The sequence below is a fragment of the Podarcis cretensis genome (genome assembly GCF_951804945.1).
Source record: "Podarcis cretensis genome assembly, chromosome: 2".
In the NCBI taxonomy this organism is placed as follows: domain Eukaryota; kingdom Metazoa; phylum Chordata; class Lepidosauria; order Squamata; family Lacertidae; genus Podarcis; species Podarcis cretensis.
Genome location: NC_137171.1, coordinates 35,486,218 through 35,499,907, shown reverse-complemented (window position 1 = coordinate 35,499,907; position 13,690 = coordinate 35,486,218). Strand labels below are relative to the sequence as shown.

General features: G+C 41.6%; 1 protein-coding gene and 1 long non-coding RNA gene across 6 annotated transcripts in view; one reads left to right on the top strand and one right to left on the bottom strand.

The window, feature by feature from the left end:
* Positions 1-13,690, bottom strand: part of UNK (unk zinc finger) — a 54,054-nt gene that overhangs the window by 21,599 nt on the left and 18,765 nt on the right. For 4 of the 5 annotated variants that reach the window (XM_079965991.1, XM_079965988.1, XM_079965989.1 and 1 more), the window contains 8 exons: positions 10,473-10,682; positions 9,859-10,035; positions 8,234-8,364; positions 7,966-8,101; positions 6,027-6,144; positions 4,679-4,763; positions 2,600-2,742; positions 1,518-1,565 (listed from right to left, as the gene is read on the bottom strand). In XM_079965991.1, coding sequence (XP_079822117.1) covers positions 1,518-1,565; positions 2,600-2,742; positions 4,679-4,763; positions 6,027-6,144; positions 7,966-8,101; positions 8,234-8,364; positions 9,859-10,035; positions 10,473-10,682 — 1,048 coding nt within the window. Of the gene's footprint in view, positions 1-1,517; positions 1,566-2,599; positions 2,743-4,678; positions 4,764-6,026; positions 6,145-7,965; positions 8,102-8,233; positions 8,365-9,858; positions 10,036-10,472; positions 10,683-11,176; positions 11,281-13,690 lie in introns of those variants that run through there. The other variant, XM_079965992.1, reaches the window with a different exon arrangement.
* Positions 2,774-11,818, top strand: LOC307210418. Its single transcript, XR_013835979.1, has 3 exons — positions 2,774-3,321; positions 6,374-6,468; positions 11,211-11,818. It is a non-coding gene; the product is annotated as an uncharacterized lncRNA (long non-coding RNA).

Sequence of the window (13,690 nt, the reverse complement as noted above, 5' to 3'; positions counted from 1 at the left end):
TCATTCAGCTCACAAGTTCTTCATGCTCTCTCAAGTGACATTTAGAAACCAGCACAGCCAACATAATCCCATAGCAGAATACATATTTCTAGTGCAAAACCTTGTTGCTTCTTCAGAATCTTACAATTCTATGCTTCAAGTTTAAAAGAAAAAAAGTATAAAAAATGTGACGTCAGTCTGTGCTTTAGAAAACAGAGGTGGTTGGGAAGTGCTCCAGAGAAGCGGACACGGAGCAATGGTTCCAAACTACAAGAAAAAAGATTCCACCTAAACATTAGGAAGAACTTCCTGACAGTAAGAGCTGTTCGACAGTGGAATTTGCTGCCAAGGAGTGTGGTGGAGTCTCCTTCTTTGGAGGTCTTTAAGCAGAGGCTTGACAACCATATGTCAGGAGTGTTCTGATGGTGTTTCCTGCTTGGCAGGGGGTTGGACTCAATGGCCCTTGTGGTCTCTTCCAACTCTATGATTCTATGATTCTATGAAGTGGTTTATAGTGATCATAGTGCTAAATATTTTCACTCAGCACACCTTCTTACTCTTATTCCCATAACCCAAATTCTTTATATCAGTTTTCCTACATATTTATAGCCCCATATGAACCACGTGTTCCATTCTTCCTTGACCTAAATTGATAAATACTTTTAATTAACATAATGTTTTCATTTATTAAAACATTTACACCTTTACTGCCTTACACTTGTAAGGCAGCTTACAAGTACAGAATTGAAAGCAACTAAAAACTTTTTTTGAAATGTTTGATTGCATCACTCTTATTGGGGACTTCCCATCCTCCCCTGTCATAAATAACTATGGTTATTGGACCCATCACAACAATGAGAAAAATGAGAGTTCTTTAGTATTTATGCACAACTGGGAGAGAGAACTTCCAAATTATCAGAAGCCACTCGGCTTTGTTTTTTACATATGCAGTCATTCAAGGTTGCTTTGCTAAAGAACCACGGACAAAAGAAAAGGAGAGTATCTTCAGGACAAAATGTTTAATGGCTGAGTGCTTTGTCAGGAATTCTGTACTTAAGAGTTTCTAGGAGATGTTTATGTGGATATTCATAACCATAAGGACTAGAAACTTTTAGGGAATCTAATTTATGTGCCCAATGGCACATAATGGAAGGACATTGGAAGAGCCTGCTGGATCAGGTCAATGGTCCATTTGGCACAACATCCTGCTCTCACTGTGGACAACCAGATGCCCGTGGGAAGCCTGAAAGCAGGATATGAGCACAACAGTACTCTGCCTATCTGCAATTCCCAGCAACTGGTATCCGGAGGCATACTGCCTCCCAACAGTGGAGGTATAACACGCCATGTTGGCTGGGAGCTACTGATCTGCAAACATACAGGACTGTGGCAAACATAACAACTGTTTTGAAATGTAAAACAGATGAGGTTTGAATTAAGGAAGAGGGGACTGTTGGGAGCCTCTTACAATAACAATTTTCATTCAACCAGCACAGGTTGTGTAATGCTCTCTCTCCCCAGTTAGAGTGGATACTTACTGTAGTAGAAGTGGGGCTGGTTGGCAGAGTTCCTGGTTTATTCCATACCTACAGTCAAAGACAAAGACATAACACAGAATATGTGGGATGAGCAATTTATTTAGCTTTAATCAGTCATACGTAATAGGCATAATTAAAACATCATTCACTCGGCTTGCAGCTTACATACACAGCTGAGCAGGCTGAAGTAACAACAGACAAAGGGTCTTCAGTATGACAAAAGCAGGTGGACTTGGAAGGAGACATTACAATTTGCTCGCCAAAAGGTGAGAGTGTGAGCTTGCCACTAGACAGCAGGATGTCTACTTCTAAACAGTGACTTGATATGATTCACTAGAAATATGCAAGACTCTCCCAAGGGATAAGTACAGCTTAATTTTAGCTTAACATGAAAACAGAGGGCAACTACCCCAGGTTAAATTCTTCAAACATATCATAGTACACAAGCTCCAAGGCTGTATTCCCAAACATTTAGTTAGGAGCAGCTGCCACTATTCACAAGGTAAGCAATTCAGATGAGACCTATACAAGAGAGCTCAGCACCCACAACAAGAGATTGAACTTTCCCTTTTATGCTTGGAGCACTTTATTCAAGAGGAGAAAAGCAAAACCATGCAAACATTTTAATGATTTGAATAGGTGTTCTAGAAGCAGTCATTTTCAGATGAAGAAAGAGTACTTCCCAAATGGGACAAATTCTAAGCAGGGAGCATTACAACAGTATTAAATTTAACAGAAAAGCCTTGGGCTGCTCCATATGGCAGCTTGAAAATGACTTCCAAGTAAATTTAAAGCAGCTCAGCTTGTCTAATCCAGTTTGAAAGTGGCAGTTGTGATTTAAACCCATGCCACTATGTTCCTTCAAAATCTCAGCTCACAGATGGAAACCTGTTTTGCATCCCAGTGCTCTGCCAACCCCCACAAATTCAAAGTAAATTTTATGGGGAAAATATAGGCACCATTTCCTTAACGCAATGTAATTGAGTCCGAGGGGGCAGCTTCTTCTTCTAGAAGGCATTCATATTTAGAGAAGTCTGCAGTAAAAACCTACAAAGTGAAGAACTTTCAAAATTTCTACGTACATTGCTAAGGTCTGGGGCTTGTGGACTAGAAGGGCTAACGGGAACAGAATCGCCTGCTGCCGAGGGCATATACATTACAGGGCCTGTTTGTGTAGGACTGGAAACAGAGGATGTTGATTGTAACTCTTCATTAAGTGGAGGTTCTGTAAGAAATGCAAAACAAAAACATGACACAATGTATGCAGAAAAATGAAAATGGATCTTATGGCTCTCCTAAGTGCAGAGGTTCCATAGATCTGTATCTATTTGCAGCAATCCTCATACCAGCACAGAAATAACAGAAAGTTTTCATAAGACAAAGTTGGTAAATGTTTGGTTTGTTGCCTTGAGTGTCTTAGCTTTTCCTAAAATTATAAATTACACTCTTAAAGCAATGACAGATGTAACTATTCATTCAAAAGACCTACTGAATCAGGGTTTCCATCTCTAATGTTCAATGATGGCTAAGAATACCTTGACGGTGATGACTGACACTCCAATTCTAAGCATATTTACTAGGTGAGCAAGCTTACAATTTCAATGATGTTTTCTTTCGTATGCTTGCTTAGAATCATAGCCTGAAGAACGTAAGACTATAACAACAACCCTCTTGAATCAGACCAACTGTCTACACAGTCCAGCATTCTATTTCCAACTATGTCCAACCATATACTTCTGGAAAGCCCAGGTGTGAGGCATGGCTGTAGCCAGGGAGCCGGGGGGGGGCAGCTGTCCCACCCAAAGTAAGTAAATAAATAAATAAATAAATAAAAACAATTGTGTTGCAGATAACTTGGTTCTGACCCACCCCCCCGCAACATAAAGTCTGCCTCCCTGAAATAAATCCTGGCTACGCCCATGATGTGATGCCTAAAGGCAACAGCCCTTTCCCAGTTGTTATCCCTCTGTTTTGGAATGGAGACAGAAAGGCCTTAGTATACTGATTTGATTTCAGAACACTAGAATTGATTTTTTTACGTACGGAAAGATCCCATGTTCCCAATAGGGCAAACTAGACAATTCATATGGCAGAATATGTTATGTATGGAGAAACAAGAGCTGTTAACAGTTGTTCTGAATCTGCGTGGCAAGCCCACCCTGAAATGTCTGGGGCACCTGGAAGGGAAAGAATATGAAGTAGATCCAGTCTTCAGCTCAGCAGACAAGATCTGGGTGGGGTTAGGGTTAGGGTTAGGGTTGAATGGAGAGGACCTTCACAGATTCAGACTGGATTTGTGGAGGTGGCTTCACCTTCATTCCTCCAAAGTGATTTGCAGAGGGTGGGTAGTTCAAAAACCATTTCAGCTTTCGTCTTACATATTTCAGGTTAGGCCAAGACACTGCTTATTTCACTTTTAATGCCAGTGTTGAGCTACAGCAGGGGTGGTGAATCTGTGCCCCACTAGACGTGGTTGAATAACAACTCCCATAATTCACAACCACTGACCAGGCTGGGAGTTGAAGTCCAACAGCACCTGGGGAGTCACAGATCCCCCCATCCATACTCACCAGTGCCTTGCTGAAGAGGAAAATCCTATCACTGCTCCTCCCTCTATGAAATATGTCTTGATCAAGTGTCCAAAAATTCTTGCCCATCATTTCTAAGACTCCAACCAAGTGATCTGTGCCACATTGATCTGGCTTCTTAAAAAGAAATCTCAAAAGCAGAAAACTCCTTCATGAAAGGATCAGGTCAAATACTACAACAGATGAGTTCTTTCCTTTGCTCCGCAGAAAGAAATTGTGTGTTCACAGCCTCAGGCAGGCAAATTACAAACCAGCAATCCAAAATGCCCACAGCAAAACTTAAAACTGTACAATACCTTGAGTGGCCACTGGGTGTCACTTAATTTTGAGGAAATGCAATTAGAACGCACACCATCTGGTGGCTAAAGCGTCTTTTCCAAAGTAAAAGATACAACACACAAAATAAAATCCACTGGAATATTTATTTTTGAATTCTTTCCCATGACTTGCTGAGGGGAGGGGGGTAATTTGTTTTGAATTTTGCTTAATCCAGCAAATGAAGTCCCACTTTGAACCCAGGATGACACTTCTCTCACTTACACTTTATTGCTAGATAAAGATAAGACCACCTACGTTCTACATGTGCAAAGGCACAGAAGGGTCCTCGGGGGCAGCTGCCAGACTGTTGCATGTCATTACATTTTGTTGATTTGTAGATCTGGGGGGGAAGCACAAAATGTGATGCACGTGAGCACACATAGTTATCTATAATGGTTTTTTTAAAAAAATAGAACTATACCAAGAAATGCAACTGAGTTTGATGTGCCTCAGTTATGCTTTACATACAACTCTGATCCCAAATTATATTTGACATTCACAGAATTACTTTTAGCATTATTACCATTGATAATACACATTAATACAGTTGATTAGAACATCATCACAATATTTTGCATGTCTACTCAAAAGTTTGCCTGGACTTAATCCCATATAAGTGTGTATAGGACTGCAGCTTTAATGACTCTTGCAACTTACTGAATGATGGTCCTGTGCATACACTGGCTCTATCTAAGGATCCAGAATTGGCTCACATGGAAACATTTGAGCAAAAGAAGTGTATAGTATCCATTCAAGAGAAGTGTTTCCATGTGTATATGCATCCATGGGAATCACTCCCAAAGCCCCTACCACCATATGCTGCCAGAACAGCAGTCTTTGGGGAAAGAGGAAAGGAACCATAGTTGAACTGCTTCAACTATGTTTAACTAGAGTTTGAAAGGATTCTGCTGATAGACAGGGCAGCCATGTCCCAACAGTAACATCAAAAGTTGCTAGAAAACACATGGTCTTCTTATAATAAGGGTTGTGTACACTAAGACTAACTCTGCTGCCCTTGTATGCACAGGAGGAAGGTGTCAGTTCCCAAATTCATCACACCTTCTGTTCCAACTTTGAAAGCCTTCATGACATTTAGTTACCCATCACTGTTCTGACTTTGCTCTGAATACCTTATGAGACAGTAAAAATTCTTTTTTCGCATTTTGGACGAATTATGTCTCAAATTCAGAAAAACAAGACAAGGAGTCAGCCTAACCCTTCAGGGTACTACTTAGATCTCATGCACCTCCCTCAGCCTCTTGTGTCTTCTAGGCTTCCACTCCATATTTTCTCACTCTCCTACATCCAACCATCAAGCCCCATTTGGCCCCTCACCTTGGTTCCTGCAGCCCCTGCCAGCTGTACTCTCAATGTCCAAGGAAACATTCTTCCCAGCATGTCTAGATGGCAATAGGAGCACTTATGGGTGAAGAATCCAAGATCTCAAGCAATTTCAGCTCCTCAGGACCCCTTGGATTCTTTCTCTTCCAGTGTTCTTATTGTACTTTTTATTAGAAGTGTTACTGTTTATCAGCACATATAAACCCTGGAGCCCCTCCATTTATCTAGCCAGGCAGCCAACAGGAAGGGTTGCTCACTGTACCTCTGGATGAAATTGTTGTTCTGTGCGGGTGTGACAGTACTGGCATGCATCTCCATTGTCACACTTACTGGGATCTCCCCACTCATCTCCATGTTTCACACTCGGGCATGGGGATGACCTGCATAAAGAAGGCAGCAATGGTATAGAATAAGTAACCCAATTCCAACTCGGTACCATCAAATAAACTTATCTCATTGTCCCAAACAGGGATGCCCAGTCTACTGCTTCCAGATATCCCTGCCACTTACTTCTGCACATTGAATACCTTAGCTACCTGCAATGTAGCTTTTCCCAAGGCAGTGAAAGGTTTTACTTCATTATGCAGAGCTAAATACATATGATTTCAGGTCACATTGAATTAGGACAGAAGCTGGTGGGTTTCAAGACTGTCGTCTTCTTCGGCCCCCACAGAAGAGGAAAGCACACAACAGCAGGAGACAAGGTAACAAACTGAGCAACGCTTGAAATACAGTTTGAACATGAAGTGTGGGAGTTGAATGGAAACCTGTGATCTCAGAGAGATACCTTTTCACATGGCCTTTCTATCTGATGTATTAAGTCTCAATGTGTAACACAATTTTCACAAGGAAGGACTTTAAAACTAGAAATTCCCACTCTGAAAACTGTGCTAGCACTATGTTGCTATAAAGCAAATTCTATGTTGCTATAAAGCAAAAGATTCAGAGTCTAATAGACATGATACATAAGGAAAAAGGAAGGAAGAGAACAGCAGTAGAATTCCGGCACCAGTTTTTGAAGTTATATTGTCTCAACAAGTACTAACTTTAAGCACTACTACTAATATTATTAACAACAACAGTAACTTGCTCCAAAGTGGTGAATGGCATATTAATACAACAAAAAATGAAGTATGATAAAAGACGATAAATTAATCAAACAAAACAATGTAAGACAAGAAAATCACAACAGAGAAAAATAAAAGAGCAAAACTTTCTAAGTTAGAAGATTAAAAAGTGTTCTATTCACCCATATATTATATTATATTATATTATATTATATTATATTATATTATATTATAATATATTGCTTATAACCCACATTTTTAGTATCTAGATGCTTGAACAGTGAGAAATAGCAAAATAGCTTACCCCAGCTACAAAAATTAAGGGTGCTCTCACCACCACCCATTCTGAACACTCAGAGGTTGCATAAAAACAAGTAACCAGTGTTAAGAAACTGCCCCAAAACATTTCCTTAAATAAAAAAATTAGGATCACTTTCAGTATTAACAGTTGCCAGAAGTATACACACAACCCAGCAGCCCTTATTCCTCTCAAAAACAATATCTGAACTAATCCTTAGAGCGTAACTTTGAAGGAAATGTATTGCTTTCAACTGGACTAATGCAGGGGTGGAGAACCTTTTCCAGTCTTTTCCAGCTGCATTTCCTCCTGGGCAACTTTCTGAGGTTTCCATGCTAGTTGTGTAGGCAGAAGCAAAAAGTGGGTAGTTCAATGGATGTGACTTACCTTTGTGCAGTAAGCTATATTCCAGCCATGCAAAAGTTAGAGATGGCTATACACCTACATGCATTTCTCAATCTATGCAAGTAGGAGGCATTATCACAGCTCTAGGACACATTCCAGCAAGGCAAAAGCACTCGAGGAAGGTGCAAAGCAGGGCCATTGAAGGGTGCCTGAGAGAGGGTAACAGGGAGAGTCCTGAGGGTTGGGACAGAGAGGCCTGGAGGGTCACATTTGATGCTTGCACCTGAGGTTCTCACCCCTGGACTTGAGAACTTCAACCTAGAACACACAGTAGTATTTGATTGGGACCCACTTGTAATAAACAGAACCACTTGTTTTACTACAATCCATGTCTTAACAAAGGAAGTAATCACATAAATGGGTTCAATAGGTTTGAAGAAAACTCAAAACTACTGGTCCCTTCCAAAACACCAGATCTTGAGGCACTGTACCTGTATTTGTGTTTCCTGGGGCTCCTTCTTCTATCTTTGCTATTATGGTAGTAAGGGCAGGCATAACCCTGGCGACAGAGACGTGGGGGCTTCTTACATTGTTCTGTTTTGTAGTTTCCCAAAACATATGTTGTGTCTGTGAAGACAGGTGTGGCTGGTTAATTCATGGTGACAAGCATATTGCTTCCTACATGAAGAACCTTGTGATAGGAGGAGCGGGCAGTCCAAGAACAATGGACAGCCCTATGTAAGACCCTAAGGAACTCACCTTGCCACCTTGGCTCTTCACTGAGTATTTTCTCTATCATAGCATGGCTAGCGGCAACTGCAGACTGACCCTCTATGCCACCCTCTGTTGTAGTCTGACCATTCTGCAAAGCTTCCATGGCCTGAAGCTCCCTTAGGGAACAGAGTTAAATGAACAATAGGCAGGCAGAGAAGATTCAGAGAAAGAGATGTGTGTCTACCAGATAGGAGTTGCCACAATGCAGGAATTCCCATACATTTATTCTTTATTTCTTTTTTTGCTAAGCCCACTTTTAGAGATTCAGGATTTGTATGAGCACTCTGTCCTCCTGCTATTTTGGAGAAAACTCCTACAAGACATATTGCACTCCATTTTCCACTGTTGTTCTATTAATCCCCTATACAACACACACACTTATTTGCACGCAGGGGCATGGTGCTTCATGAAGAAGGTAAAATAAGATCCTGGTTGAATCTCAACTGGTGTGACTCCAGCAAGTTAATATAGCATAATTCATCCTCCCCACCTCCCAAAACAAACCCAAGTAAACTCCTAGCATGCTTCACATATTCCCTTTTGATAGCAATAACATAAATAGAACAATCAAATACAATGTCTATTTCCTAAGCTTAAGTATTTTCATCTTACAGAACTATTGGAAAGAATACCTTAGGTCTAATGTTAACATCTCTTTAAACATGCTCTCCCATATACTTAATGAAATGATATTTACCTCTAAGGGCTGAAAGAGACACTTGGTTGCAGACTCAGGGCTGGGAACCCCAGTCAGTAACACACAACTACACATCAGCTGGGGGAGGGTGTGATCTGCAGGGAAGAAGCAGCAGGCAGGGGAAGGGTAATTAATCCTTCCCCTACTGCCACTTTCCCACTGCAACTCCCTCCCTAGTCATGGGACTCAGATATGCATCTGCTGCATTGTGGGACAAAACAGATAAAGTGGCTGTAGACTACGGTGAAATGTGGATAGAAAAAAAAGGGCTTTTTCTCAGAGCATATTCCCATAACATAGCATCTTCCCTGCGAATCATGTCCTCTCCCTCTGTTTCACAGATGTATGGGGGTGACCAGAATTCCTAGACCAATGTTTGCTGCCAATGTCCAGTTTCACCCAATCTTACAAACACTTAAGCTGCTTGTTTCTATACAAATCTTGTTCTAAGAAATTAAAGTCATACCATCCCTTTCTTTAAACTGATAGGTGATTTTTGACAGTCATCTGGTGGTGGAGATTTGCTCGGGGGGGTATAGTTGGAGGGGGGGCAGATTTAACCTCTTCCTAGCCACCTTACTATCTTATGTCTAGTGAGGGCAATGGTTGAGGTTTAGCAATAGTCTGGTTTATATTAAACCCATTCATAATAATGGGGCTCTTGGCACCAAGATACTTGCCCAAGTCACCTTGTGATGCATAAAAAGTCACAGGAAACGGCCTTAATGGACTGTATATAACATATTCTTTTGTGCGGGGTTGGGGGGCAGGGGTGGAGGAAGAGAGAAAACAGAACACCATCATATTTCTGATGCTAAACACTACACATTCAGCAGCATTTTGTACTCTGATCTGTTCCATTTTGGCTTAGCAAGCATACTTCTGCAGACAAGGAACTTCATCCTCTACTAACCTGATATCATAAACTGGAGAGCGGAGGTCATGGGGCCCATGAGCAAAAGCACAGTGGAGACCGTTCTTGGTGCAGTTTCCTTTTGAGTCAGTCTCATGGATGCAGATTCCAGTTTTGTAGTAGCGCAGGTGATATCTACGTTCTGTGTCACCAGTAGTTCTATGCAGGAATGGACACCTACAGGGGAGGGGGGGAAAGAGAGCTCGTAGAAACTCAAAGGCTGAAACATGCTGCCCAACAAAAAAAATTTTTTAGTCCTCACAGTTGTCAAATCCAGCACTTTTTCCCATTTGTATCCTTTGTAAAATAAGGATATAAAATGAGGAAACGATCCTCAGGCCATTAATTTTAAAATAAACCTCACTAATTTCTCTAGGATTATTCCAGAGCAAAAAAACCTTTGAATTACAGCCTTCATTTGGGGGGGGGGATATATAGGTGTGGTGCAATCGTAATTAATTTTTTGTTCAAGTTTCTACTGCAGCGTTTCCACAATTCTTCATGGGTTCTTCTGCATGATTTTTAAAAAGCTGGTTTGTTGAATTCTCTCCTCTCTGTAAGTGCAGGCTGGAACCTCTATCTGGTCAAGTTAGATGCAGCCTTGAGTAACTTACTCATCTCCTTCTGGACAGATCCCTGTGGTCTCATCGTATTTGGTGCAGTAAATGTCAGGACTGTAGTTAAAGGTGCCATCCCGACGGCGGATAGACCGGCGGCGACGCTGGTTGACAAAGTGCCAGTGGAAGCATGTATAGGGCCTATGCTGAGTACACTTGTGCTGCACAAAGAGTGGGCACTGCTCTGTGCGGAATTCCTTCAGGTATCTGTAAAAAGAAAGAAACTGGCCTGAGCAGAGCCCACAAGGTAGATTCAGAGGTTCCATCCCATGCACAGTCCTGTAGGTAACCCAGTCCCAAAATGATTAGGGCTTTTAAGATTATCACCAGCACTTTAATTTGGGTTCAGAAACACATTGGGACAGTGCAGCTGGTATAATGTAGGTGCAAAGCACTTTAACCACCCAGCCCCAACCAACTTTTATTTGTTCCAGATGAAAGTTCTTAACCACTTTTAAAAGCCACCTCATGTACATTGCAGTTGTCCAGCCTAGATACTCACTTGTGCATAGATAACTGAGACAACATTCATTCTCTCCAGGTAGAGTTTCAGCTAACAAACCAGCCAAAACTGGAAAAAGCACCACTGGCCACGGCTGCCATCTCATCATCCCCATTTAGCATGGATTCTAGCAGTATTCACATAATGTGAACTTGATCATTCAGATGAAATGCAACCCCTTCTAGAATCAGTTACAAACCTCCATACAAAAGTGTATGTTTTTCCTTCCACAGGACCTCTGTCTTATCCGGATTAAGGTTCATCTTGTTCCCCCTCAGTTGTTCAAAACAGCCTGAACGCAGGGATTCAGGAGTTCAATAGTCTCCCTGGGATGAGGATTGTGTTAGCACCAGTCTTACTTACTTCAGGAGGGTGTTCCAAAGCCTGGGTGCCACCAGCAAAAAGCCCCTCTCCTGCAGCCTGAACTCACTATGGCTTGAATCCAAAGATGAATGTGTGTGAGTAGAGGGGGCGGAGGAAGCAGAACACAAGCTTTTTGAACTTTGGTGTTTCTATAGAAATTTTAACACTCCTCTTGCTGTTATCACAATGGCATTGGACCTGAACACACCACACTGGTATTGGATGGATCTGCTATAACTCAAAGGAGAAAATGGGAGTTGATGGAGAACAAGAAAGTGTACTAATTGGACCCAATATAAGACAGAGCCGTAGCTACCGGGGGAGGGGGGGGTCTAGCCAGGTTTTTTGCCCCAGCTGAAGCTCCAGAGAAGCACCATTGAGGCTCCCAACCTGTGTGTGTACACACGCAAATGTGCATGGGGTGCCAAACTGGGTCTTTGACCCAGGTGAAATAAAGTTTAGTTTTGCCCCTGCTAAATGACTGTGTGGGGAAGCAAATCCTTAAGTCTGAACACCCTTGTCAGAACTCTGTTATTCCCCTGATGCACAGCACATTTTATGTATGCCACCTTCCCGGCTATACAGTCGTAACTTGGATCCCAAATGCCTTGGTACTTGGATGTTTTGGCTCCCAAATGCTGCAAACCCAGAAGTGAGTGTTCCGGTTTACAAACGTTCTTTGGAACTCGAATGTCCAACAGGGCTTCCGCAACCTCCGATTGGCTGCAGGAGCTTCCTGCGGCTAATCAGAAGCCACGTTTCGGTTTCCGAACGTTTTGGAAGTCGAACGGACTTCCGGAATGGATTCCATTCAACTTCCAAAACAACTTACCATAAAAAACTGAACTATAGAAGCTGCTGATTTATCTAAGGCACTGAGATAAATGTAACCAAAGCCTTTTCTTTAAAACTTGGATTACAGAAGAAAACACTAAAAATGTAGCCACCACAATCAGTTCAGTTTCATTTTCTATCCTATTGGGAAAAGGGCTGCCTGCATGTTTAGAAAACTGGTTAAATATTAAATAAGATGACAGTATTTTTAGATACAGTCCTATCCAATTCTTATGCGAGCACGTGCATACACATGTGCTTGTATAGGTAAATGTACTTGAACTCTCCTAAGAAAATACTGGGTCAGTTACAAAACAAAGAAACACACAAACAGAAACCCTCAAACCCCTTAAGCAGACATTCCTTCACTGCTGAATGAATGCCTGAAATTATTCACATGAAAGAACTGAAAGCATCTAATTCATTTCACACTATTTCAGTTGAATTATTACTTTTGGATTCTCAAGCATTGGCTATTACTATAAAAACTGTTAGCGTGGAGTGTGTGATTACTAGCACTAAAAGATTACTGTCAGAACCAATGGTACTTCAACTGCAGCTGGAGAAATCTGCTGAGAACAAGGCAGCAGATTTCTTCTTGAATGTTTGGGTCTGTACCAGAAATTACATTATTAAACATTCACTGTTGACAATAAATAATTTTATTTTAGCATGACCCCTAAAGGTATCAACTCTATGCCGATAAAAGCATACAGAATACCCCTGGGCCTTCAATGGGTAAGCATATTTAAGTTTATGGTGCAACAGCTGCTAGGACGCACTATGCCACACATTATACTGAGCTACATGCCAGTCTTTTTGCAAACACAGAATTCTTTCATTAGCAACTTCTTCCAAATAATACAAACAATTTTTTAAATAAAAACAGCCAGCCAGCCAACAGGGCTCAGAAACTTGAATAAATCCTGTATTGTCGCCCAGAACTGAAGTTAAGTTTCAAGCAGGGTATGAAGAATGGGTCTGCCTCTTCCAAGACAATAATGCCCACACATCACAAAGAACTCATAACCCACCCACTCTCAGCAGCCAGAAACATCATAACCAGACACAGGAGAGTCCTGTCAGGAGTAAGCATGGACCAATGGTACCAAATAGCATGGGAAACAGCCTTACTAGAAAAATTAACCAATAAACTGAAACTGATATGGGGACAAATAGAAGATGACGCCTTCACCCCGGTATGGCTCCCCTTTATCACATACACAGCCCAACAAGACAACGTCAAGAATCCACCAACAGCATATGAATCAATTTGGCTAACCTGATCCAAAACATCCACCCACCCCACTCACACATGAAAACAAAGTTCACCACAGCCAATCACAAATAAACAATCACACTCTAGGCCAACCCCAACCTCTCTCACCACTAAAGGAACACAAGCAAATAGCAAAGAGAACCTGCACAAGTGACACTGACACAACCCCCCCCCCCACACACACATTAAGTAAAATAGAAACATTGCCACCCGACTCCACCCCCACTTACCATTCCC